Consider the following 24,440-nt stretch of genomic DNA (forward strand, 5'->3'; position numbering starts at 1 on the left):
ATCTACAGCGAGAAGAAATAACTAGAGTTGATTGCCGACGATGACCGGTGATGATGGACTACCGGCGGCAATAAGTGGTGACGATGGATGAGTAGCGGCGATGGCCTTTAGGGTTTTTGAAGAGCACATAATTGAATATGAAAGACCCGTTCTAGAAAAACTTGATTTACAAATTATCCATCCTGACCCGTGATCTTTCTTTTTAGAATCCATCTTGACCCAGATGTCTTTTCTTTAACTTTTGAATTTATCCATCTTAACCGCCGTGAGAATTATATCATACTCAAAACAACCCATAACTTTTGTATTTAAAGTCCAAAATAACCCAAATTTATGTAGTTGGGTCATGATTGCCACCCTTAGTTACACTATTTGATTCTCACTGTTAACACGTTAATTTAATTTGTATGTTAACTTTCTAAAATATAAAAAACCAGGGTTAAATTAGTAATTTAAGCTGTTTTGTAAGCCCCAATTCCTCAGGACCACAACAAGCCAGCAATTTGTGAGCGTCGTCCTGTTTCCTTCAAATCTAACAATGATCTGTCGTTCAATCTGTATTCGCAGTGTTCATCACCTATTCATTCGATCAGCAGGATATCATTCAATTGCTTCACTTGATTTACGAAACCATAAAGACTGGCTAAGCCCAACTGAAGTAATCAAGATTTTCCAAACCCTAAAAGATCCCAATTCCACCCTCAATATATTAGATCAACTCTCAAAGCGCAAAGATTATAAACCCAATGAAGCCCTTTACACGTCAGTAATAAACAACCTTTCAAAAGCCAACAACTTTGATGGAATTGAGCAAGTGATGAAAAGAATCAAACTTGAAAAAAGGTGCAGGCTTTCTGATGGGTTTTTCTATAATGTGATCAGGGTTTACGGGTTGGGTGCCGGTCGAATAAACCGAGTGATCGAGACCCTTTGCGATATGCCGAGTTATGGTTGCTGGCCGACGGCTAAAACGTTTAATTTTGTGTTAAATTTGCTAGTGAACACCAAGAATTTTGATGTGATTCACGAGGTGTACATGAGTGCTGGGAGGTTAGGGGTAGAGATTGATTCGTGTTGTTTGAATATTATGATCAATGGGTTGTGTAAAAATGGAGATGTTGATGCCGCACGCCAAGTGTTCGATGAAATGCCTAAACAAGGGTGTCAGCCGAATGTGAGAAGTTTCTCGGCTTTGATGCACGGGTTGTGTGAAAACAATCGTGTTGAAGAAGCGTTTTCGTTATTGGAGAAGATGGAAATGGCGGGAATTGAGCCGGATACAATCTTGATGAACGTGCTGATTTCGGGTTTAAGGAAAAATGGTAAAGTTGAAGAAAGTATTGAGCTTTATAAGACCATGTTGCTAAAAGGATGTGAACCCGTGGCTAGCACTTACCAAGAGGTTTTGTATGCGTTGATCGATAGCCGAAAGTACACCGAGGCTATGAATTTAACGCGAAAGATGTCATCCAAGAAGATGGTTACGAGTTTTAACTCGTACAAGTCGTTAATCAGTGGCCTTTGTGAAGAAAACCGCGTGGAAGATATCGATTTGGTTTTGAAACAAATGATAGAAGATGGTTTTGTACCAAAATTAGCAATGTGGAAACAAATCCTTCATTGTATAATCTCTGATAACACAACTGTTGACAAACTAGCATTAAAAATTTGTTAAATTTGTTAAATACATAAATTAATTAAAATTTGTTAAATCTGTTACTAACACTTTCATTTACATATTATATTTAATAAAAAGAAGTACAACAAAGTATAATCTTTCAAGATTCTAGTAATGGGCTTTCAAGATTATCATCAAGATTTGTCTCATCATCTTCCACATCATAATCCTCAGTGCCACGCGGACTCACATCTCCTTCAACTCCAAAACCAGGGGATGGAATCGAACCGTCAAAAGAAGAATCCGACTCCACTGCCATCTCAGCATCTCTTCTCATTCTAGACCCTTTACCCGAGAAGGCATGCCTCATACTTCGTGCTGAGTTCCCCGCGTGTTTCAGAATCCGTTTAGTCACATCTTTCACTTTCCTGTTATTTGGGCTTTCGGGCGCGCTTCCATCCAGCTTCGGGTCAACCGGGGACAAAATATTATCTTCCATGACCAAGTTGACCGTGACTCCGTTATCATTAACAGCCCTAACATTTTGGCGCGGAGACGGAGACTGTGATTCCCAGTTATTCTCACTATCCACTTTCTTTAACCCTTTATATCTTTCATTATCATTTTTAAGGGTTCGGTTCAAAACCAACCCGATTTTACTTAACCCTCTTTTAACCCGGTTTCTTGCACTCATTCTGTTACCATCAAAACTATCATCAGAGAAACTTGCATCATCCAGAAATGATCCAGATTTTGTGGTGGAGCCCACTGACTCACTACCTTTCTCAACCCTGCTTTTCTTTCTGGGCTCCCAAACCTGTGGGACCCCTGTACCCGGATGGTGGACCCATATACCGGTGGCCCGTTGACCTTTAACATCAATGGGTTCAAAGTCATCTGTCAGTTTATGGGCCGGGTCACTTGCAAACGATTCTTCCTTTAACTCACCTGACGTAACTTCAGCGTCACATGGTAGTTCGGTTACCTTTGTGTCCACTTCAATTATTCTTATCGCGGTGTGTAATCGTCCGGTTTTAATGTTATGAAGAGGTAGCCACATGTCATGTCTCTGGCCGTCTCTAAGATCATTGATCTTTATAGAACAATCACTAAAACAAGTCCAAATCATATAAGCGCGGAGATTAGATTTGGGGTGTTAATGAAACTGAAATAACCGAACCGTGACTAATATTACCGAATCCAACCCAAAACCGATTGTTTGGTTTTATGTTTGTTCAAAAATCGAATTCTCGGTTTCAGTTTTGTGTGTACTGAAAACTGATAAAACAGAACCGTCTTTTATAACCGGAAAGGACCCGGATAATCAGACAATTTGGTTTTATGTTTTTTCAAAAACCGAATTTTCGGTTCGGTCTCGGTTTTGGTGAACCGAAAACTGAAAATATTGAACCGACCGACCGGCGTTTATAACCGAACCGGACCCATAAAACCGACTTTAGAGTTTATGGATTGCAGTTTTTATTTTTTGAATGTTAAATCAATTTATAAACTTTTATAAATGGTGTGGCCCAAAAAGTTTAGGCCAAAATGGCATAATCGAAACTGAACAAAATTCATTGTGAAAACCAAAAAACCGAAACTGAATGGTTTCAAAAACCCGAACTCCGAATTTTTGGTTTTTGGTTCAGTTTGAGCCAAAACGACCCAAAGAGACCAATGCACACCCCTAGATTAGATACCGAAACACGAGTTTGATAAAGATAATAACGAACCCTAGGATGTCATCAATAAAGTGATCTTTGTTACGGACTTGTATGATTAGAAGATTGGGTGATTCCCATGTGGTAATTGGGATCTTGAATTCTTCCTGCCATTTTGGAGATAATGTCTTCCTTTGTGTTTTGGTTCTAAATCTATATGCGCCAAGTTGACCCTTTACATATGGGTCAGCTAGCCCTGTAAAGAGTTCATTTCTAGTTACTTATTTAGTGATTGAAATGGGCTTGAAAGATTTTGCACTTTTTTTATGTGAAGTTACCGTTCATGTCGGACGGTTTCATGTCTGTTGCTGCAACGATCTCCACTAAGGCATATGCAACCGGCTCTTTTGCGTCAACAGAAAACCAAGGTTCTGTAAATTGAAGATTGGTTAGAATGAAGAGGTGGTAAAATTTGTCAGGTCAAACGGGTCAAAATAGGTTCAACATGTAATTTAGCTAGGGTATCAAATTGTCAATCCTGTCGGGTTGGCGGGGTGAATTGTTCTATTGTTCTACCTGAACATGACCCGTATATTTATTTGTTTAAAAAAACATTAACACTAACCCGCACACACTTAATCGTGTAACCCGAACACGGGTCGGTGACCTGTTTAACCCACTTATCTAAATGTGTCAAAAGGGCTGACGGGTAATAATGAAATTGTAAACGTGTTAATTGGGTTTTGGTGAGTCGTATAAAATAGGTCAAACAGGTCATAAACGGGTTAGTGGGTCAACCTGTTTAACTAAACAGCTTGGCGGGTTGGCATGTTTAGCTAAACTTTTTAAACAAGTCAACCCGAACACGGCCATGTTTAATTAAAAGGTCAACCCGAACATGGCCCATTCAATAAACGGGTCAAATATGCCAACCCAGAACCTGATTATATTGTGTTGTGTTTTGGGTCACATCGGAACCGAGCTGGGAGGGGTCAACCTGTAAACAATTTTTTGTCTGGCTTATATATTTTTATAAATAAGCAACGTGTTCATATTGTTTGCCAACAATATATTGTGATTATATGTTTGACCCGTCCGACCCATTTGGAATATTTCAAAACCAAAATGGCTGACCCGTTAATAAGTAAATGAGTCAAACTTGACAACTCTAAGTTCCCAAATATTTATAGGTTGTATTTTAGTTACCTGGCTGAGGTGAAACAAGTTTCTCAATATCAACTACCAACATATTAGGCTGCAAAAGACAGTCAACACTTGGATCAGAAACCATTCATACGCTATCTAAATACTTGAATAGCAGTCTGTGCTTACATACATATACAGAAAAGTTTATAGAAAATCACCTCAACAAGCGTTTCCTCGAATGCAAGTGTGAGAAGCTTATCCTAAGCAAGTATAGAAAAAAACACATTAAACGCAAACTAAGTGTGCACACGCGTGTGTATGACAGATTTCAGGTGAATCTAATATACTAACCAGCCATCCAGCAATCCCGGGTAGTTCAGTAACATCAAACCCATGAGCAAAAATAGGTTTCACAGTCACCTGAAAGTATGGCGGTTCAAGAAAGCACACCCGCAGCCGCCCTAAATAAGGCCATGTTGGCACAAACTTCACCCCAAGTAACACCTTTCCTTCAATATGCATTCCTGTTAAATGCATCTTCGTCCACATTCCAAACCCCAATCTTTTCGTCAATTTCACAGCAAGTATCGCGTTCATGTCATCAGCCGTCCGAAAATTTATCCCTAACTCTAGAACCTTAAAACAGTAATAATAATCATATCAACTTAGAAAGCACCAAAATAAAATGAATATTATCATTTTAAATCCCATTTTAGAGACAGCATATTAACACAATATACCAAATGATCATCACCGGTCGATTGCCGACAAACTCTCATTTCTGTAAACATTGGTGGAGATCTCCCTAGGTAAAAATTCTGAATCACAGCTTCTTTCTACAATAACAAATAAACTATAAACTTTCCTTAATAATTATTAATTAATAGCCAAAAAAGGAAAATTTGCAACAAAATTAAAAAGAGTAAATGAAATCAAGAATCATACAACAGTCCATGGTTTATACTTTTGCAAGAACCAAGGCACAATTGGTAGCAAAATCTTTTGTGACACAATATCTTCCATACATATAGGCCAAATCCTCTCAATAGTATGGTTCAGCCACCGAACCGATTCGGAATCCGAAAGAACCTTCTTTTGGTTAGCCTGTTTCCTCTCCTCAAACTGCACTGTCCTTTTTAACCTCATTGCATACCGATCATGAACCTTAAAAAAAACTAAATGAATAAAAACATGTCCCAAACCTGTTATTATTGTACTAGTAATGTAGGACTTACCAGATACAGATATATGAAAGAGATGAAGTACACCAACGGATGACAGTAATTAAAAGAAGACAGTAACCAAATCAAACACAAGACAATGCCCACGTGGTACACAATTGAATCATGATGTTTTACATCCATTTGTAAAATCTGCAAATGTTGCTTGAAACCCAGATCAGGAAAACATAATATAATTAATTAATGAAAATGTAGAGGATTGGATAAATTTAGAATGGGGGTAATGTCAGTGGATTTTTAATAAAGAAAGTGAACGTAGGATTGAAGAATGGAGTGGTTAAATAAACTTTTGATATTATTATAATAATGTTGTACGATGTGGTGCCCTAGGACAGATCTTCTTCCTGCTCCATCAGCAATTGTACGTGGCGTTGGTAGAATTAAAACGGTTACTTTAATTGAATTTTAGTTCATTTGTCATTGTGTGTGGGGTGTGGGATTTTAATAAGTTGCATTTTTGCCCCTTTCTTAAAATAGGTACCATGTTTATTTTGGTATAAACTAAAGAATTTTACACTTTGGGAAATATGGCTTCATTTATGAAGTAAAAAATATCTATCTGTTCTAATAAATGATTATCTATTTTTGTCACTTGTCACTCTTATAGCCCTCTTCCTCTTTTTTTCAATATTTCAATATTAATCCTTATATTTTAAGTCATTTCAATATATAAATTGAAGTTTATTTTTCTTGAATGTAAATCCTATTTAATTCATTCATTAACATTAATGGTGAAATATAATAAAGTAGGAAATATCAAAATTGAAGTTGCAAACCTATTCGAATAAAATTTTAAAATTATAGGTAATTAAAATCAAGGTAAACTATAACTTGTTTTTAAACTGGGATTTGAGTAGCAACACATAACTTTGTATATAAGATTGGCTTCAAATTTGGATTTTAAATTTTCTCATATGTATTTGAACCCAGGAAAATGTGTATTTTCTTAATTTTCTTCAACCATTTTATATAAATATTGCAAACATGAAAAATACATTTTATATATATCTCGGTGTTTAACATTAAATCATTGAAGTTGAATATAATAATTATAATCCATATGAATAACGATTTACTATATGAACTATCTATCATTTATTTATATGACTTTTTTATATAGTATAAAAAGTTAGCAACAAGAAGATCAATATCTAGCTTTCAATATTTTCTTTCATAACTCAATATCTAGCTCCAGAAACATATATTTTGTGATTTGGATTTATACTTTTTTTATACATTCAAATATATTAAATTTAATATGCCTTATAAGACAAATTACTTAATTAAAAGAATTCAAATTTTTAAACAAAAAAAAAATCTGTTTCAATCCCTTTCCACTATTTTCGCTTTCCAAAAATAATTTAGTATATGAAAACCTAGAATATCATTTTTATCAGTTATTTATTCAAATCATTTCAATATTATATTACTTAGTAATTTTATTTTTAGACAAATACTTTGAGGTTATGTTAGTGTTACCTATTGGGTAGTACATAATTAAAGTGTCTATTATAGTTTATATTCAAAATAATAAAACTATAAACAAATTTTTTTTATGAAGAATTTACTGTTATTTTAACATGACTTTAATGTTAGTATGTCTTTGTCATTTTTCATTCATATGAAATGAAACAAATTATTTTGTTATATTTAAATTTAGGTTTTATATGTTTCTTGATTATACAATTGTTAATTTTAATATATAAAACTAATTAAAATTTGTCATATGCAGAATATTAATAACAACAAATAATTTATCATGATTAATCAATTTCAGATTTTAAGGATGATTATATATCCAAGTTCAGGTAATCTGTTTTTTTCGGATAAACATGAGCAAATGATCTCAAATGACATCATATATGTTAACTAATCAAAATGTATGCTATTTTATGTGCATGAATAATTTTTTTTTGGTTTCATGGATATATAATATAATTTATCTAGGGTCGCGGTATGTACTTGAATAACCTTATTTGTCACACAGACAACTATACATGGCTATATCAAGAGTTATAAGCAGATATATATGTTATCTTATAAAGAGTTACAAGCAAACATGGACTAAAGATTTTGATTTTTGATAAACAATGTATACCAACCAATACAATCACAAATGTAGTGTAACATATTTGTGTAATCTTAGTTATGTAATTTCTATAACTCTCATATAAATTGTAATTGTATTAACAATATATGATCATTTTGTTAACTTTAATTCACTTAATGGTTAAAAATTTAAAATTTTCATCAATTACCCGTGTAATACACGGGCCTCAATCTAGTTGTAGTGAATATTTGTGATGTTTAAAGAAATTTTTTCTATGAATTTAGTTTTTTTTCGGTAAATGGATTTATTACCAACCATCGTTAAAGCTTTTGGGTAGGGTCGGTTCACATAATGGAAATGCATTATCACAATAAAAGTACATCGTCATTATTTATACAATGACATTATTCACTACCGGTTTTCATGTTTTGAAATGATTAATAATATCATCAAGATCATAAAAAGAACTCATACCCATCTGGTTAAGAAAATTCGTCTTCACATGCTTCATATTGAAGAAAAACATCTATCAACACTTGTTGTTGCAACTGGTAGAACTAGCAATTGTCAATCATATTGCGCCAGGGTCGAACGAACGTAACAAAGGCGAGGTTGCGAGGAACTGTAATTCACTTAATGGTTAAAATTTAAAATTTTCATCAATTACCCGTGTAATACATGAGCCTCAATCTAGTTGTAGTGAATATTTGTGATGTTTAAAGAAATTTTTTCTATGAATTTAGTTTTTTTTTCGGTAAATGGATTTATTACCAACCATCGTTAAAGCTTTTGGGTAGGGTCGGTTCACATAATGGAAATGCATTATCACAATAAAAGTACATCGTCATTATTTATACAATGACATTATTTACTACCGGTTTTCATGATTTGAAATGATTAATAATATCATCAAGATCATAAAAAGAACTCATACCCATTTGGTTAAGAAAATTCGTCTTCACATGCTTCATATCGAAGAAAAACATCTATCAACACTTGTTGCAACTGGTAGAACTAGCAATTGTCAATCATATTGGGCCAGGGTCGAACGAACGTAACAAAGGCGAGGTTGCGAGGAACTGGAAGGCCAGTGGTATTTTTTCCATATTGTATAAATTGATAATCAGGTCTTGAATGTTAGCAAAGTTATTATAATTATAACTATAGATAAATATCAAAGTTTGATGTCATAAAGTTCTTTTTAAGATCTTTTTTGAGGTTTTAAGTAAGCTATTTCAACCTTCTTACAATCTACTTGCTTGGTCTGTTTGTTAGTATGACCTTTTGAAAGTTGAAGTGTATTCTTCTCTGCTCATGTTCGAGCCCTCCTACCAACACATATTTACTTCATTTTTCTTCACGTGTCTCCTAAGTTTCTGTTTATTTTTCCTCATGTGTCACCTAACTTTTAGATTAAGTTTTTTCATTTTCTTATTCTTTTCTTTTTCTATTTTTTTTTGTGTTTTAAATGATTTTGTTTTTGGTTTAAATATGTTTTTTGTGTTTATGTTGCCTTGATGAAATCATTTTTTTAGGTTTAGTTTGGTACCGTGACGAACCTAAATTAAAAAAAAAAATGTTATTTTGTTGTATTTGGACGTTCACGATTTTTTTTGTTTAGTTCCGTTGCAGTATTTTGATACCTACCAAATTCGTGCCAGTTAGCCATAGAAACGCGAATGTTTCTTTGGGTACGTTAATTTGTTATATTCGGGTGTTGACTAACTTATTTTATTGGTTTAGTTCTAGTGTCGTAACCCGAAACTGACCAAATTTGTGTCAACTCGCAGTCGCACTGCACAAGTTTTACTAACTGACTACAAGTGGTTTTAAATAAGTTTTTTTTATCTTAAGTTATACGAGTGTTAATGGTATTCCGTCTGTTTACATTGTTGGGCTTATTATTGTTACTATTACAAAGTTAACTGATACCTACTAATTTACGTCGTTGCACCGCCACAACGCAACGGGTTAATACATAATTCTTTAATTAAAAATAGGCCGTTAAAAAATTATAGTAATAAAATATGGACCGTTTTTTAATTATCTGGGTCACTTTTCTAATAGTTTATATGGCTCATTATCTATGTCTTAATTAATTACAAATGAATCATTTAGGCCATTAATGTTTGGGGCAATTACATACATCTCTTCTAAACTAGAGGTGCACATAATACACGGTTTCGGACCTGACCTTGAACCGGTTCGTACCTGTATACTATCCGCGTGTACGATCTGATATTGTATTTCTCCCCAGAACCGGAAATACCTGATTAAAAACTGACCCAACCCGAAAACCCGGAAAAACCCAGAAAACCCGGTCAAATGCACGACTATACCCGGAACCGGTTCCTACATAACCCGATTTTGACTTTTGTTGACTATACGCGGAACCGGTTACTACCTGGTTCCAGTTATTGAAATACCTGGTTTGTGCACATTCTAAACCTTTTTTAATTGCATATTACTCAACCAAAAACTAGAATCGCAAATTTGTCCATTTTAAGTTATTTTAATAAGTATAAATAACCCGATGACTATTTTACCTTTACTCGTGATGCCATCTGTTCATAAATACATCACCGGTAAAAATTGGTGCTTAGTTCAATTAGGTTTATCACAAATTCGCAGGTAAGAATCGCCCATTAAAGAATGCTTCTAGTACATTTGGAAAACGAAACCATGTTTGTGATATTAAGTTCGTTAGGTTGGAAAACAAAAAAAAAGAGAAGGGAAAACAAGTATTCTGGTGTAGCATCTAATAAATATACTCTTTTATAGGAGGAGTAAATAAAGTGTTACAAGGGTATTTAATCATGAGTCTGAGTGGATTTTTAATCAAAATTTTCACCAAAATCCTTTAAAATGCCACGTGGCATATTCTCAGAGTTTCGTAAATTTTTCTCATCCCGTTTTTCAGTTCAAAATTAATCACCATCGCAAAGATTCTTACTCTTCTTCAACACTGTGATCTGTGTTCACTAGATCATTCATCCTGCATCTTCTTCAACATTTTAGGTATGAATCATTACAATATGTGATCGTCCTCAACATTCGAAGCATAAAACTAACCCTAATTTTCGTTTACAGCTTCGAGATTACTCGATCAACATAATCGTTCATTGTCATGAAGGTTAAAGGTATCATTGCACACATTTGTAATTATCTTCAAGCTATAACAATAACCCTTATTTTGATTTTAGATTTTTCTTCTTCAATTATAAAATTAACCCTAATATTGGTTTTATCAACAGAATTGGACATCGTCTTTAAGTTTAAAGGTATCATTGCTTTCAATATGGAATCGTCTTCAGTTTTTAAACTAAAACAGTAGCTCTAATTTTGATTTACTACTTCGTTGAAAGATAAAACTGACCCTAATTTTGATATACCATAATTTTAAAGGTTTAAATGAAGATCATCGTTGGAGTTTTGGTCATTATTCTTTGCTAGTTCCAGTTCAAGAAAGCTTGTGGGATTCTATTTGTGTTCGTGACCAGCCCAGTTTCGAAGAATTGGTTTTTGCAGCTTTGTTTGGGCTATACTTTGCGTTATCTGGTATGTATATATTTATTATTGTAATTCTCTTTTTGCTGTATTTATATATGTGCTTTAAAACAATAATTAAGTAGTTCATTTAGCAAGATACTTCACATAAAATGTACTCAATTGTGTAGTTTTTAGTTAAATCTCATTACTATTAAGTTATTACGTTTTTATAATTTGATTTATAGGGTCAGCACTTTTGATAATTTGAGTGATGAATCGTTCCAAATGAAAGCTGTTTAGCATCCTCATTTTGGGCTACACATGGTATGTTCTTTTTTTTTTTTTTTGCTATTGTAGTACCGTGCACTTATCTTAATGGCTATTTTAATCACTTAATTCACATATGCATATATTGTGTATAGTTGACAACTAATGCTTGGTGCTGGACTCTTAGTTGTTTTAGAACTTTGAATGCTCAAATATACAGTTTTGAGATTTTTAGTTCATAACTAGAATAAAGATTTATTACCGTTACTATCTGTTTATTTTCTTTTTTAAATGGTGTTATATGCTATTAAAAGTTTTTATTTACTTCTTTTAAATAAAATAAGTCAAATTATAGTGAATCGAGTCAAAATTAAACGGGTCAAAATATAAAAGAAGTTCCAGTTTTATTCGGGTAATAAATGGTTCAGATTGAAATAGGAACTAACCTCAGTTTGGAGGAAAGATGAGGTTATTTAAAACACGTGAACCTGAACCCGAGTATTCACGGGTTGACCCCGTAGAGAATTTTTTTCTGTGTACTAATTTATGATTCATTTTTCAATTGATAACGGAATTTTAGTGGTTTGGATGATGAAAAATGTGCGTATTTCCAGTTTCCACATAATATAGAAGTTGTGGTAATTCTTTTTTGGTGTTGACTCGAAACAGTTATTTTCATTATGGACTATTTTACTTCTGAACACAAGGGACTTGAAACTTCGAAATTTAACCTGAATACAAGCTCATCCATAATCCAAATCTAAATTCAAACTTGACATTGCAGCCCTGCAAATTTTAAACTTCCCTTTTAAAATTGTGAAGCTTGAAATATGGTACCACTTTGACTTTTGATTTTGTCAATTATTACTTGCAGATGGCTAATTGATGTATTAATCTTCAGGTTGACTTTTTGAATTTGACCTATTATTTTCTAATAGCACCATCAACTGAATCATCAATTTAGCCAAGTTGAGTTCGGTACCTAATGTTATTGAATTTTGAATGCCGAATTATATGCTACACACTACTACTGTGTATACCCGCAGTTTTTGTATACGACATACCCATCCATGTCCATGAATTCATGTCTATGAGAGTTTAAGTGACACACACAACTGTGTTTGTCTATTCATGTTTGCCACACACCACTGTGTAGGCCTAAATTTACATGTATTGAAGTTACATACTAAGTTAGACATTGCAGATTGCGTACAATATCACATAAGTATACTAACGTCTCTATGTACAGATATTGCGTCACTGTCTTTAATGACACAATGACTTGCTTCACAGGTCAAACCGATGACAACATGATAAAAAAAACAAGATATACATCGAGCCAATAATAGTAATTGATTTATTATTATTATTATTATTATTGTTATTATTATTATTATTATTATTATTATTTATTTTCAATGTTTTTTTTGGTAAAATGCAGGATTTTATAGCAAGAGTTTCAGGATAGCAAGAAAGTGGCCTTCAAAATAGGTAGCTACAGATAAATGGCAATGGTATTTCTTTTTTTTAGGTCCAGTGACTACTTTTTAACTTCATATTCTACATGTGTCCCAATTTCCATTATGGTTTTATAACAAATAATGATGTTTATTTATACCTTTCACTTTGAAGTTTGACTTGGTTGCATGCGATTTACATGAAGATTCCTACCCACACGGTTGAAGCAAGGTTAGACATATAGAAGTAATTCAACAAATGTTGGTTCATGTGATGAATATATGAACTTAGATATATTACTTCTAGAGTTGTAGTTGTGGCAAAATAGCCTGGTCTGGTCCGTTAGATTATTTGTGCTATTTTATAAATTGTAAATGTAATATTAATACGTAAATTGTATTTGTAAAATATTTAAATATAATACGTATGGATTATTAATTTTTCTTAATTTATACAGGTTTTGGTACCCAACCCCGTGTAGTACACGGGTTTATAACCTAGTTAATATAATAAACATGTAACTTTGTTCTATTAGCTCGAGTGAAGAAAATGAGAGGAGTAGAGAACAGTGGTAGTACGTGTTGAATTTATATATAGTTGTAACTAGGGTATAGACCCGCGTGACACACGGGTGGAATAACATGTCACTACAAAAAATCAATTTAAATATAGATTTAGGTTAACATACTATTTGTTCATGTTTGTTACCAAAGTATTATAAAATTACATTGTCTTAAGATTCAAACTTCAAAAGTACAATAACTTAATTGAAACAAAAACACCAAAAGACATTAACAAAAACACTAACCATGTTCTTTGATATTAAAACATCATCAAAGTCTTCAAAAGTTATACCAACATAAAAATCTCATTTCTAAACACCTGAAAAGTTATAAAAACAACACAATATTCAATTAAATTAAACTTAACATAACAACATTTTAATAATTACTAACATCTAAGCATTACAAAGTTGTTATGTACAACCTACAAATCTAAAGTTCATAAATATAGTTATTAGTTGGTCTAAAAAGATGTTGACAATATATTTCTTTTATTAAATATATGAACAATATCTAAAGCATTAATATATTACCTTCTCATTCGTCATCGGACAACAAACTTTCCGGATAACCATCATAATCATTTTCATAGTTTGCACATTCGGCTAACAATTTAACCTTCAAACCAACCTCCCTTTCCAACTAAAGATGTGCAATTTCTTTTTAATGATTAGATAACTTCAACATATCTAGCTCTCTCGAAAGGAACAATCATCACATGACAATAGTTGTTTAGGATTCAAATTTTTATACTAGCCATTCTCAAACTTGATAATAACTTTGTTTTGATTAGGAGAAAAAAACCAATCCCTAACATGTTCAAACGGTAAAACATCTTGGTGAAGATTGATGTGGGTATAATGATGCTCTCACAACTAAGCTTTAAATTTATTAAACAAGACTCCTAAAGAAACCACACAAAACCGGCAAGTGTACCGGCTTCATCCGAGATCCGTTTTAGCTGATTCTTTTTCCATTTGACTCGTTTTCTCGCTCTCTTCAACATGGAACCTATCACATACACAAACATGTAATTTCATGCAAGAAAAATTTATATTCGTTAACGTTTTACGCACAAAACAACCCAAAAACGGGATAAAAACGCTATGTGTTTTACAACACATCAAATATCCCCACACTTGAACCTTTTTCGTCCCTGAAAAAGAAATCTACACAGGATCATAACCAAGTGAAAAACAACAAACTCCCAGATTATTTAACATTACTAAAGCACAAGAAACAACTCGACATATTGACCGCGATTGCCGATATTGTTGTCCACTTAAACCCAGCCACCAGCTAATCAAGCCCCCCTTTTGCATTAAACTTTTTAAGTCCAAAAATTAAGGCTACACCTACCCCATATCAGACAAAGAGAGCTAGAAAAACTAGAAGTCGAAGCAAACTGGTTCGACAAATCACCATAAGGCAAGGACTTGTTGATAGTACTAATTAGATGCACTCGGTGAAATTTTGATGGATGAATGGTCATGTGGAGGTCGTACGAGCTATTCCTAAATATTATTGGACTTTGTCCTATAAATTCCTAATTTTTATTTATTGACTAAGAACCTCGAGCCCCAATAGTGTATCCTCAAAATCACCATCCCCAAGGTAACACGTAAACTCTAAGTCCCGTCTAGTATGTGCATCTTTGGCCTCTTTTACTAACTTTAAAGAATGCTTCTTTGGCATTTTGCAATACATAACTTTCTTCACAAGCATTTTGCTTTTCTTGAAAAACTTTTGAGAATACACAAACATAACTTTCAAAACATACTTTTTTTTCTTTTTTTTTCTCTTTTTTCTTCTTTTTTTTTTCTTTTTTTTCAGTCTTTTATATCACCCTAAAATATATAACTATTTATAAGCTCGTAGAAAGATGGACATGTGGTGTGTGCTGGTTTTGAGTGCATCTAAGTGTAACCATCTCAAAGTTTTCAGATTATGGTAATCCTCCCTGAGCATCGAAATTCGGTTTCACCGTTTTTTCAGATTATTATATATATAAAAACTGCTAAAGAGGACTATCAAAACTAGTTGGGCCTACCGCACATCCCAAATCAGATATGCAAACCATCCCTTCTTTTATTATTATATTATATATTTTTCAAAAGTTCCGAGAGTTCGTTAACACAACGGTAATAATATCATTTCCTGCATAACGTAGAAGAAAAACAATTTTCAAGGGACATTTTTCTTTAAATTTTTTACTTTAAATATTAACTCTCAAGATTTTCAATATTCTTTTATTTATCTTAAAATGAAAACGTCAGTTCCCCATCCCCACACTTAAATTTCACATTGCCCTCAATGTGAGACAAGGAAAAGACAAAACTAAACATAAAGAAAAATAAAGTGGAACAGACTCCCCTGGTATATGTGATCTGCAAGTGTGCGGTGAATCATGTTCCTCGCCCTCCTATTCGAACGCAAGCTTAAAACTCCAGCGCTCTCTATCAAGCTATCACTAACGAACGAAAGCGGCAATCCTTAAGCATATTGCATCCCCACACTTGTTTAAAACTCCAGCTCATCAACAGTCATCAACCAACCAAGGAATAACCTGCAAGTAAGAGAAGAAACACCTGGCAAAATTCGGAAATAAAAATAAAATGAAAATAAAATAATAAGGAAAGATATTACCGGGTTGCCTCCCGGGAAGCGCTAAGTTTATTGAATAATCTTCAGCCGGACTCGCTCCTGAAACCTCAATCAGGAGGCTTCTCCTTTATCCTCTTCCCATCGATGGTCCTCAATACTCTCCTCTTACAATCGGTCGGGAAGAAACCAATTGCACAGCTCTCATGGGCCCGACCGTATGAATTAAACTCGGCCCACCAACTATTGAATTCCCCAAAAAATGATCCCCTAAAGTCAAACGGGAATGACGAACTCTTCTGCACACCATGATCTCTGAGCCTAGATATCCTCCTTATTCTTTTAGCCAACTTTTTAAACCTCAACACGTCCCGAATGGAGATTGAGTACGGTTCATGTTTTGGTTTTTCACATTCAAAGTGCAATGGTGGAAAGACTGATTCACCAACCACCTCATGTCTCTCCTCACAAGGCTCATTCTTGATCCCCGCACTTGGCTCGTTATACAATAGATCCTCAAGCAACTTCAAATCGCCAAGTGGGTCAAACTCTCATTCATTTATCATGGTGAAATCCATAAACTCTTCACCAAACTCATCCTTAAATTCTTCCTCCCAAGAGGGAACATACTCCTTTACTCTCTGTTCCTCCATTCCGGTATCTTCAATCTCACTTAGGGTTTCAAACAAAGGTGGATTAAAAGGTGGAATATATTCCAAATTCTTTCTTATGGCGAACAATACATCGTCCATTATTGATTCCAATTCTGGGGTTGGCTCTAATATATTTCCCGATAAGTCTTTATACCCTAAGAAGTTCCCCATTTGATCATATGCAAATTGGTATGGAGGAGGCTTTGCCAAAAGTGATTTCCATGGAGCTTTCCGTGCTTCGACTTCTATATTTCTCCTCTCATAAGCATCATGCACCCAGTGATCTCCGCCACACACTTTGCACCATGGCGTTCCAACCTGTCGTCCGAACATATTTCCTATAAGCACACTCAAAAGAAAAGGATCACGGGCACTAGATAAAAATAGAATAAAATACTAAAAATAAAATTAAACTAATTAAAATAACTAATCTAATCTAAATATACGAAAATACAATAGGTAAATCCCAACTCGGGTCGTTCTCAATACGCCTCTAACCGTGTCCCCGGCAACGGCGCCAAAAACTTGATGTGGGTATAATGATGCTCTCACAATTAAGCTTTAAATTTATTAAACAAGACTCCCAAAGAAACCACACAAACCGGCAAGTGTACCGGCTTCATCCGAGATCCGTTTTAGCTGATTCTTTTTCCATTTGACTCATTTTCTCGCTCTCTTCAACATGGAACCTATCACATACACAAACATGTAATTTCATGCAAGAAAAATTTATATTCGTTAACGTTTTACGCACAAAACAACCCAAAAACAGGATAAAAACGCTATGTGTTTTACAACACATCAAAGATCATCAAGGTAATGATGTAAAAGATTAATGAGATTGGTTTCCTCTATACATGGAGAAAGTTTTCGAACACCAATATGATGAATCTGATGTTTAAGGAGGTTATTAAACATCATCACAGATTCAATATTATCTTTATGTATCATGAGGAAATCACTAAACATGAATTCATACTTACGTAAAACCGTAGAAAACTTCCAATTGAAAATGGTACATTTTTTAGCTATTAATTTGTAACATCAAGGAAATTTCGGGCTAAAAATGTCAACTTTCCAAAGTTAAGGGACTAATTCTGCCAAATCCAAACTCCAAGGTTTAAAATGAAAAATCTATTTTCTTGTCCTATCGCGCTACGCGATGGGGACAAAGGACAAGCCATCGCGTATCGCGAAGGGGCTTGGTCAAACCTTCTGGAAGGGTCAACAGCGATACGCGATCGCTGGTTGAACCTACGTCATCGTGTATCGCGATGACGTGCCCTGACACCTCTGGCACAAGACTGCCACGCGTCCAAACGTGGCACACCTCTCGCCACGTGTCCCGACACGTGGCAACACGTGGCACATTGTCCGCCACGTGTTAACACGTGGCACGCCGTCTGCCACGTAGCAACACGTGGCAGACCTACGTTGTGACTGTGCGAAGCTACATCGCGCTACGCGATGGGTGACAAGAAGCCTATCGCGGGTCGTGATAGGATCCAAATTTTTGTCTATAAATAGCAGCTCTGGGATTTCATTTCATCACACCAAACTCAGCTCGCAACCCTCTCTCTAAGCCCCAAAATTCGTGCCAACGATCCACCTCGAAAACCGTACCCCGATTCCTCGATAAACGTGCCATACCTCGATATTCGTACCACTCCCCGAAGACGTTCCGAACACAAAGGTGGTGCTGTTTTTACAACCGACGATCACCTCGAAGTGCGTGCCGAGATGATTTGGGTGTCTCGATTTGCGTGCCGAAGTGAAGTGGCAATCAAGGCAAGTGTTGGAAGGACTAGGCGGCGTAGAAGTGCTGCTCGAGTATCTAGGGAATTATAAGCCGAGAAAAAGGTAAGGCATACTACCCGACTAAAATAATATTATAAAGGCTTAATGCCCTAAGTCGGAATTATGCTCGATGTTTATAGAAAGAAAGTAATATAACAAAGAAATGAAATAAGAAAAGAAATGTGTATATATATTTGTTATATAGTTCTTCGTTATAATTATTATTTAAGTATTATGTGTATTCTTAAATAATAAAGAAAAGAATACGTTTCTTAGAAAAGAAGAAACGTCGGGTTTTTATAATAAACTAAAGGTTTATAAATATTGCTTTTAAAACTAAAGGTTTTAAGGTAAATGATTATTGAACTAAAGGTTCATCGAGATAAATAAGAATAAAGGTCTTAAGCCGGATAGTATATCCGACTAATAAAAGTTATACTCGTACTATAGGTGTGAGATAGCAAAAAAGAGTACGCAAGGACGGTGTTGGAAACCGATCCCGATCAAAGGTGAATACGCCCCATTTTTGCAAACTTGTTTTCGAAAAAATAAACGTGTTATGTGTAAAACTTTACATGAGACTAAGTGTCTCTAAAAACATTATGAATAAGAGTAAAAGCCTAGCTCTCAGGCTGTAGTATACGTTTGTCTGGATCCTTACATATGTGGAAAAATGCGGTGGGCACATCGCACCACGCCTGGTCACGACCTCCAGCCACGATGGGCCGAACCAAAGTATGTTCGAGTGAGAATGACCTTGTGTATATTTATGGTACCTAAGTACGTCGGGACGCTGCGGTGTCTTGTTGGGGTGACCTAGGTAGAGGCTTGAGTTTATAATGATATTGTTTTAACTTTGTTATTCCTAAGCCAAGATGGGCCGAGGCACGCGTAACCCTCGAGGGGTAACAAAGTAAAAGAAAATGTTTTCGCGTCAGCATATTCACCATCATTCGTTGCTGACGTATTTTTATAACATTTTGCAGGTAACCAAGATTAATGCTAAAGGACGAAGGCTCAAGAATCCGATGGCTCGGATAATTTTGTTTAAATATAAAATATGATGTTTTTGTTAAACTTAATCATGAATTAAAAGGTGGTTTTGTAAGACATATAAACAAGTAAATCCAATCGAGACTTTTGGTCTCGACTTTTGTAATGTAAATATTTTACAACTTTAATCCTTATATTTTACAAAGTCTTCCGCTAACAATCGTAACTCTTATTTAATTACAAACATGGTACCAACTATCGAGTCGCACTCCTAGGCCTAAGATGGGGGTGTGACAGGTTGGTATCAGAGCCATCGATCTTAGCGAATTGGGTATCATAAAACAATACCCAAGCTTCTATCCAAGCATATGAAAATTATCTTACTTGTTTATTTGAATAGGGATAAGATTGGCTGGTAACCTTTTCTTTCCCTCTCAACATTCTAAACCACCCAAAGATGTCTTATGAGAAATTAATGGAGTATTATGATCGTGAAGCAAGAAGAGCAAGAAAATACTACAAGTTCCCAAAAGACGTCATGGATGAAGATTACTTTGAGGCCTTCTTTAGCCGAGACCAATACATTGAACGTCCTAAACCAATATACTTCCCCGGGACTGAGCAATGCCCAATTAAATTACCCGATAGTCCACCACCACAAAGAATCGAACCACCAAGACATTCGAGCTATCATCCACCGACTATGACTATGTATCAACCCATGGAAATACCAGCATACCGCCCCTCGGAAATTCCCACCTACCAACCACCACAAGTACCACAATACTACCCAACCGGATACTTTCCAAATGCACACCCATCCTACACCTTCCTTTCAAACCGACCCATAAAGGAAGAACCAAAATCTCCATCCTCCAATTGGATGCAGTGCCACTCTGACCAGAGAAGGTGGCATACTGGAAGCTCTACCACCCATGAAGTCAACTCACAACTCAACAATGGCGAAGGATCATCCCGTAAACCAAGAATGAGGGTGACGATGCCTTACGAGAGTTTCAAGATGCCCACGATGATCAACGAAACCACTCTGTATATGGAAGAGGAGGAAGAGCCTATGGAGGAAGAAGAGGAGGATCCCGAAGAGGAGGATCCTATGGAAGGAACCGAACCGGAAGAAAAGCATCCCGACAACCCTAATGAGATATCAACATCCATTGATGGATCACTCACTTCCAACAACCCAAGCTACGGTTCTGTCGATCCGTATGTTTAGTATCTTGAGAAACTAAGGAACCAAGCTTCATCAAGCTTCCCGCCATTTCAAGGAAGGATTCATTCAATTCAAGAACAAGCTGTTGAGATTCGCGAGCAAAATCAAGCCGCCAAGACATACCTCTACTATGCATCTGATCAGACTTACGTCATCCTGAACCGAGAAACCATTTCGAGATGGTGACGCTGGGTTACCGTGACCCACCGCCACAATATGGATACCCCGACGTTATTCCGTAGTCATACGAAGAACACCTGGATCGCGCGTTGCATGAGACTGATGACTGGAGGAAGAAGGTGGCTGAAGAAGGGAAAAAGAAGAAGAATATAGGAGAGAAGCTTCTTCACAAATTCAACAAACTGACGAGGGTTGTTAAGAAGTTTCTAAAAGACTGAGATAATAGTGGTAATGGTGTGTTTCAAGAGAAGAAGCATGTGTGTGCTCAAACATATGTGTGTAATGTAGTTTGTTTGTAATGTGTTGTATGGATAAAAAAATATATATACATCGGATATGAATGTATATATATAATTGTGTTGTAATAATCCCTGTATATACCATGTATGGTATATACAAATGTTGAAATAAATGTGTGTTTAATAAAGAAATTTGATAAATTTCAGATATAAAAGAATAGAAAGAAAAAGATAAATGTCTCAACAAAGTAATAACGTTGAGGTTTCCCGAAAGGAATCCGAAAAACAAAAAGAAAAAGGAAAGGGACCTGAAAAAGAACAAGAAGACCCGATTCCCGAGAAATTTATGAATCGAATCCAAAAGATGATAAAAGATGCCGTTAGGGAAGAATCAATGGCTAGGTCCCAATCTCGACAAACAAAACATTCCCATTCTGTAAATCCTTCCCGAAAATCTGTTTCCAAACCCCGATCTAGACCCTCGCACGTAGATGAGAGTGTACATGAATCAAACGCTTATGGAGGCGTTCGTCAAGAATTTAAAAGGCTTAATATTGGTGGGTGTACGTTCAAAGACTTCAAGTATTATGGGCCGAAAGAATTCCACGGCGATAAGGGAGCCATCGCGACTGTAAGGTGGCTTGAAGTGATGGAGACGATTGTAATTACGAGCAAGTGTTCGGAAGAGGAGAAGATTCAATACTCCGCCCTGAAGTTCAAAGGCGAAGTGCTAGAGTGGTGGAACACACTAATCATGAGTAAAGGAAGGGAAGTAATGTATGGGTTGTCATGGAGCGAATTTAAGGAAATGTTAATGTCGAAATTCTGTCCGATGCATGAAACAGACCAAATCCAAACCAAGTTCCTATCTCACAAGGTCGTCGAAACAAACCTTCGTGAGTATAATACCAAATTCCACGAATATTGTCGCTTGGTGCCCCAGCTGGTTACCCCGGAATCCAGCAAAGTCACACGCTACATATGGGGATTGCCTTGAGAGATTCGTGATATGGTGAGATCGCACTTGCCTCAAACCACCGACTCCGCGATGTAGTTGGCAGGATACTTAATGGGCGGAATGATCCGTAACAAAGAAGAAGATAAGAAGGTCGTGTCGATGCAAGATACGAAGAAGGGAGGAAATACCCGTTTCAAGGGTAAGGGAGTCGACCAACGAAGGTCTGGCTTCAACTCCGGCATCCCACAATGCAAAACTTGAAAGAAATACCATAGGGGTCAATGCCATCTAACTCCCCGTACTTGTGAGTCATGTCACAAATTCGGTCACGCCACGGCCGATTGCTGGAAGAAGATGACTTGCTACAATTGCAAGGAGATGGGACATCTTAGCTTTGAATGCCCCAAGAATAAACCCGCGGCTGGTGGTGCGGGTGGTAGCGGTCAGAAGAGTGAGCCTAAGAAGGGCAATGCAAGAGTGTTCGTCCTTGATACGAAGAAAATGGCCGATACACCGGAAATCATTACCGGTACGTTTCTTGTTAACAATGTATATGCTAGAGTCTTGTTTGATTCAGGAGCCAATTTAAGTTTTATAGATTATAAGTTTTATAGTCTATTAAACGAACCCTTAATCAAACTTAATAAAACTCTAAGCGTCGAGACCGCTAGTGGTGAAATTGTTAAAATCTCCGAAGCTTTAGAAAACGGAAAAATCTTATTAGCTGGTTACGTTTTACCTATTCAATTGTTGCCCATGACCCTTGCTGGTTTTGATGTTGTGTTGGGTATGGATTGGTTATCCGACAACCATGCCTGTATCCTTTGCAACAACAAGACCATTGAACTCCAATCCCCGGACAAACGTACCATACGAATCGAAGGGGATAAAGACGCTGGCCAGGTTAGCCTGATCTCAATGATAAGGGCTAACAAATGTTTAAATCAAGGATGCTTAGCGTTCATGGCCTACGTCACCGAATAATCTAAACCCAAAGAAATCAAAGACGTTCCTGTAGTTTCCAATTTTGCCAATGTCTTTCCCGACGAACTCCCCGGCATTCCTCCTGACCGCGAGGTGGAATTTAGAATCGATCTCATCCCCGGCACTGCTCTGATCGCCAAAGCTCCATATCGCCTTGCACCAACTAAGATGAAAGAACTAAAGAAACAACTTGACGAGCTTCTTGAGAAATGATTTATACGACCAAGTTCATTGACATGGGGAGCGCCGATACTATTTGTCAAAAAGAAGGATGGATCCATGCGGATGTGCATTGATTACCGAGCTCTCAACAAAGTTACAATCAAGAACAGTTATCCACTCCTGCGTATCGATGACCTGTTCGACCAACTTCAAGGTGCTAGCTTCTTTTCCAAAATCGATCTCCGCTCCGGCTATCACCAACTTAAGGTTCAATCCGAAGACATTCCAAAGACCGCGTTCCGAACAAGGTACGACCATTATGAGTTCACCGTTATGCCATTTGGACTTACTAATGCACTGGCTGCGTTCATGGATATGATGAATCGTATCTGTAAGCCTTATTTAGATAAATTTGTGATCGTATTCATTGACGACATATTAATTTATTCTAAGTCTAAGGCCTATCATGAGAATCACCTTCGAACATTACTTGAAACTCTTAGAACCGAGAAATTGTACGCCAAGTTCTCGAAATGCGAGTTTTGGTTGCACGAGGTGCAATTTCTTGGGCACATCATCAACGTTAACGGAATTCAAGTAGACACCGCTAAGATTGAAGCTATCTCGAGGTGGGAGATCCCAAAGTCGCCAACCGAGATTCGAAGCTTCTTGGGATTGGCCGGCTATTATCAAAGGTTCATCGAGAACTTTTCTCGAATCGCTGTTCTCCTAACCACCTTGACTCGAAAGAACGTCAAATACGAATGGGGAACAAAGCAACAAGAGGTGTTCGATATACTTAAACAAAAGCTTACCCAAGCTCCTATACTGGCCTTTCCAGAAGGTATTGAAGACTTCGTCGTCTTTTGCGATGCGTCCCATTCCGGCTTGGGATGCGTATTGATGCAACGAAAGAAAGTAATCGCTTATGCCTCTCGCCAACTCAAGGTGCACGAGAAGAACTATACAACTCACGATTTAGAGTTAGGCGCCATAATCTTCGCACTTAAGATATGGAGGCACTATCTCTATGGAGTAAGATTCACTGTGTACACTGATCATAAGAGCTTAATGAACATCTTCGATCAAAAGGAGCTCAACATGCGCCAACGACGCTGGATGGAAACTCTTAACGACTATGACTGTGAA

At 36.2% G+C, this 24,440-nt stretch overlaps 2 protein-coding genes across 2 annotated transcripts; one reads left to right on the forward strand and one right to left on the reverse strand.

The window, feature by feature from the left end:
• The first annotated feature begins 538 nt into the window (after positions 1–538).
• LOC143636367 (uncharacterized) lies at positions 539–1,675 on the forward strand. The gene has a single exon (XM_077103981.1). The coding sequence runs from the start codon at positions 539–541 to the stop codon at positions 1,673–1,675; it is 1,137 nt and encodes a 378-aa protein (XP_076960096.1).
• Positions 1,676–1,778: 103 nt separating this feature from the next.
• On the reverse strand, positions 1,779–5,832 carry LOC143636368 (C2 domain-containing protein At1g53590-like). The gene is made up of 9 exons (XM_077103982.1): positions 5,661–5,832; positions 5,371–5,589; positions 5,166–5,261; positions 4,777–5,061; positions 4,644–4,685; positions 4,486–4,534; positions 3,618–3,710; positions 3,352–3,535; positions 1,779–2,727 (listed from the first exon to the last, which is right to left on the reverse strand). Exons 1-9 carry the CDS (start codon positions 5,787–5,789, stop codon positions 1,779–1,781), a joined length of 2,046 nt encoding a protein of 681 aa, XP_076960097.1. The 5' UTR covers positions 5,790–5,832.
• Positions 5,833–24,440: the final 18,608 nt, after the last annotated feature.

Source organism: Bidens hawaiensis, unplaced genomic scaffold (genome assembly GCF_021521415.1).
Source record: "Bidens hawaiensis isolate Kalapana, Puna unplaced genomic scaffold, B.hawaiensis_p1.1 tig00007902_1, whole genome shotgun sequence".
Lineage (NCBI taxonomy): Eukaryota > Viridiplantae > Streptophyta > Magnoliopsida > Asterales > Asteraceae > Bidens > Bidens hawaiensis.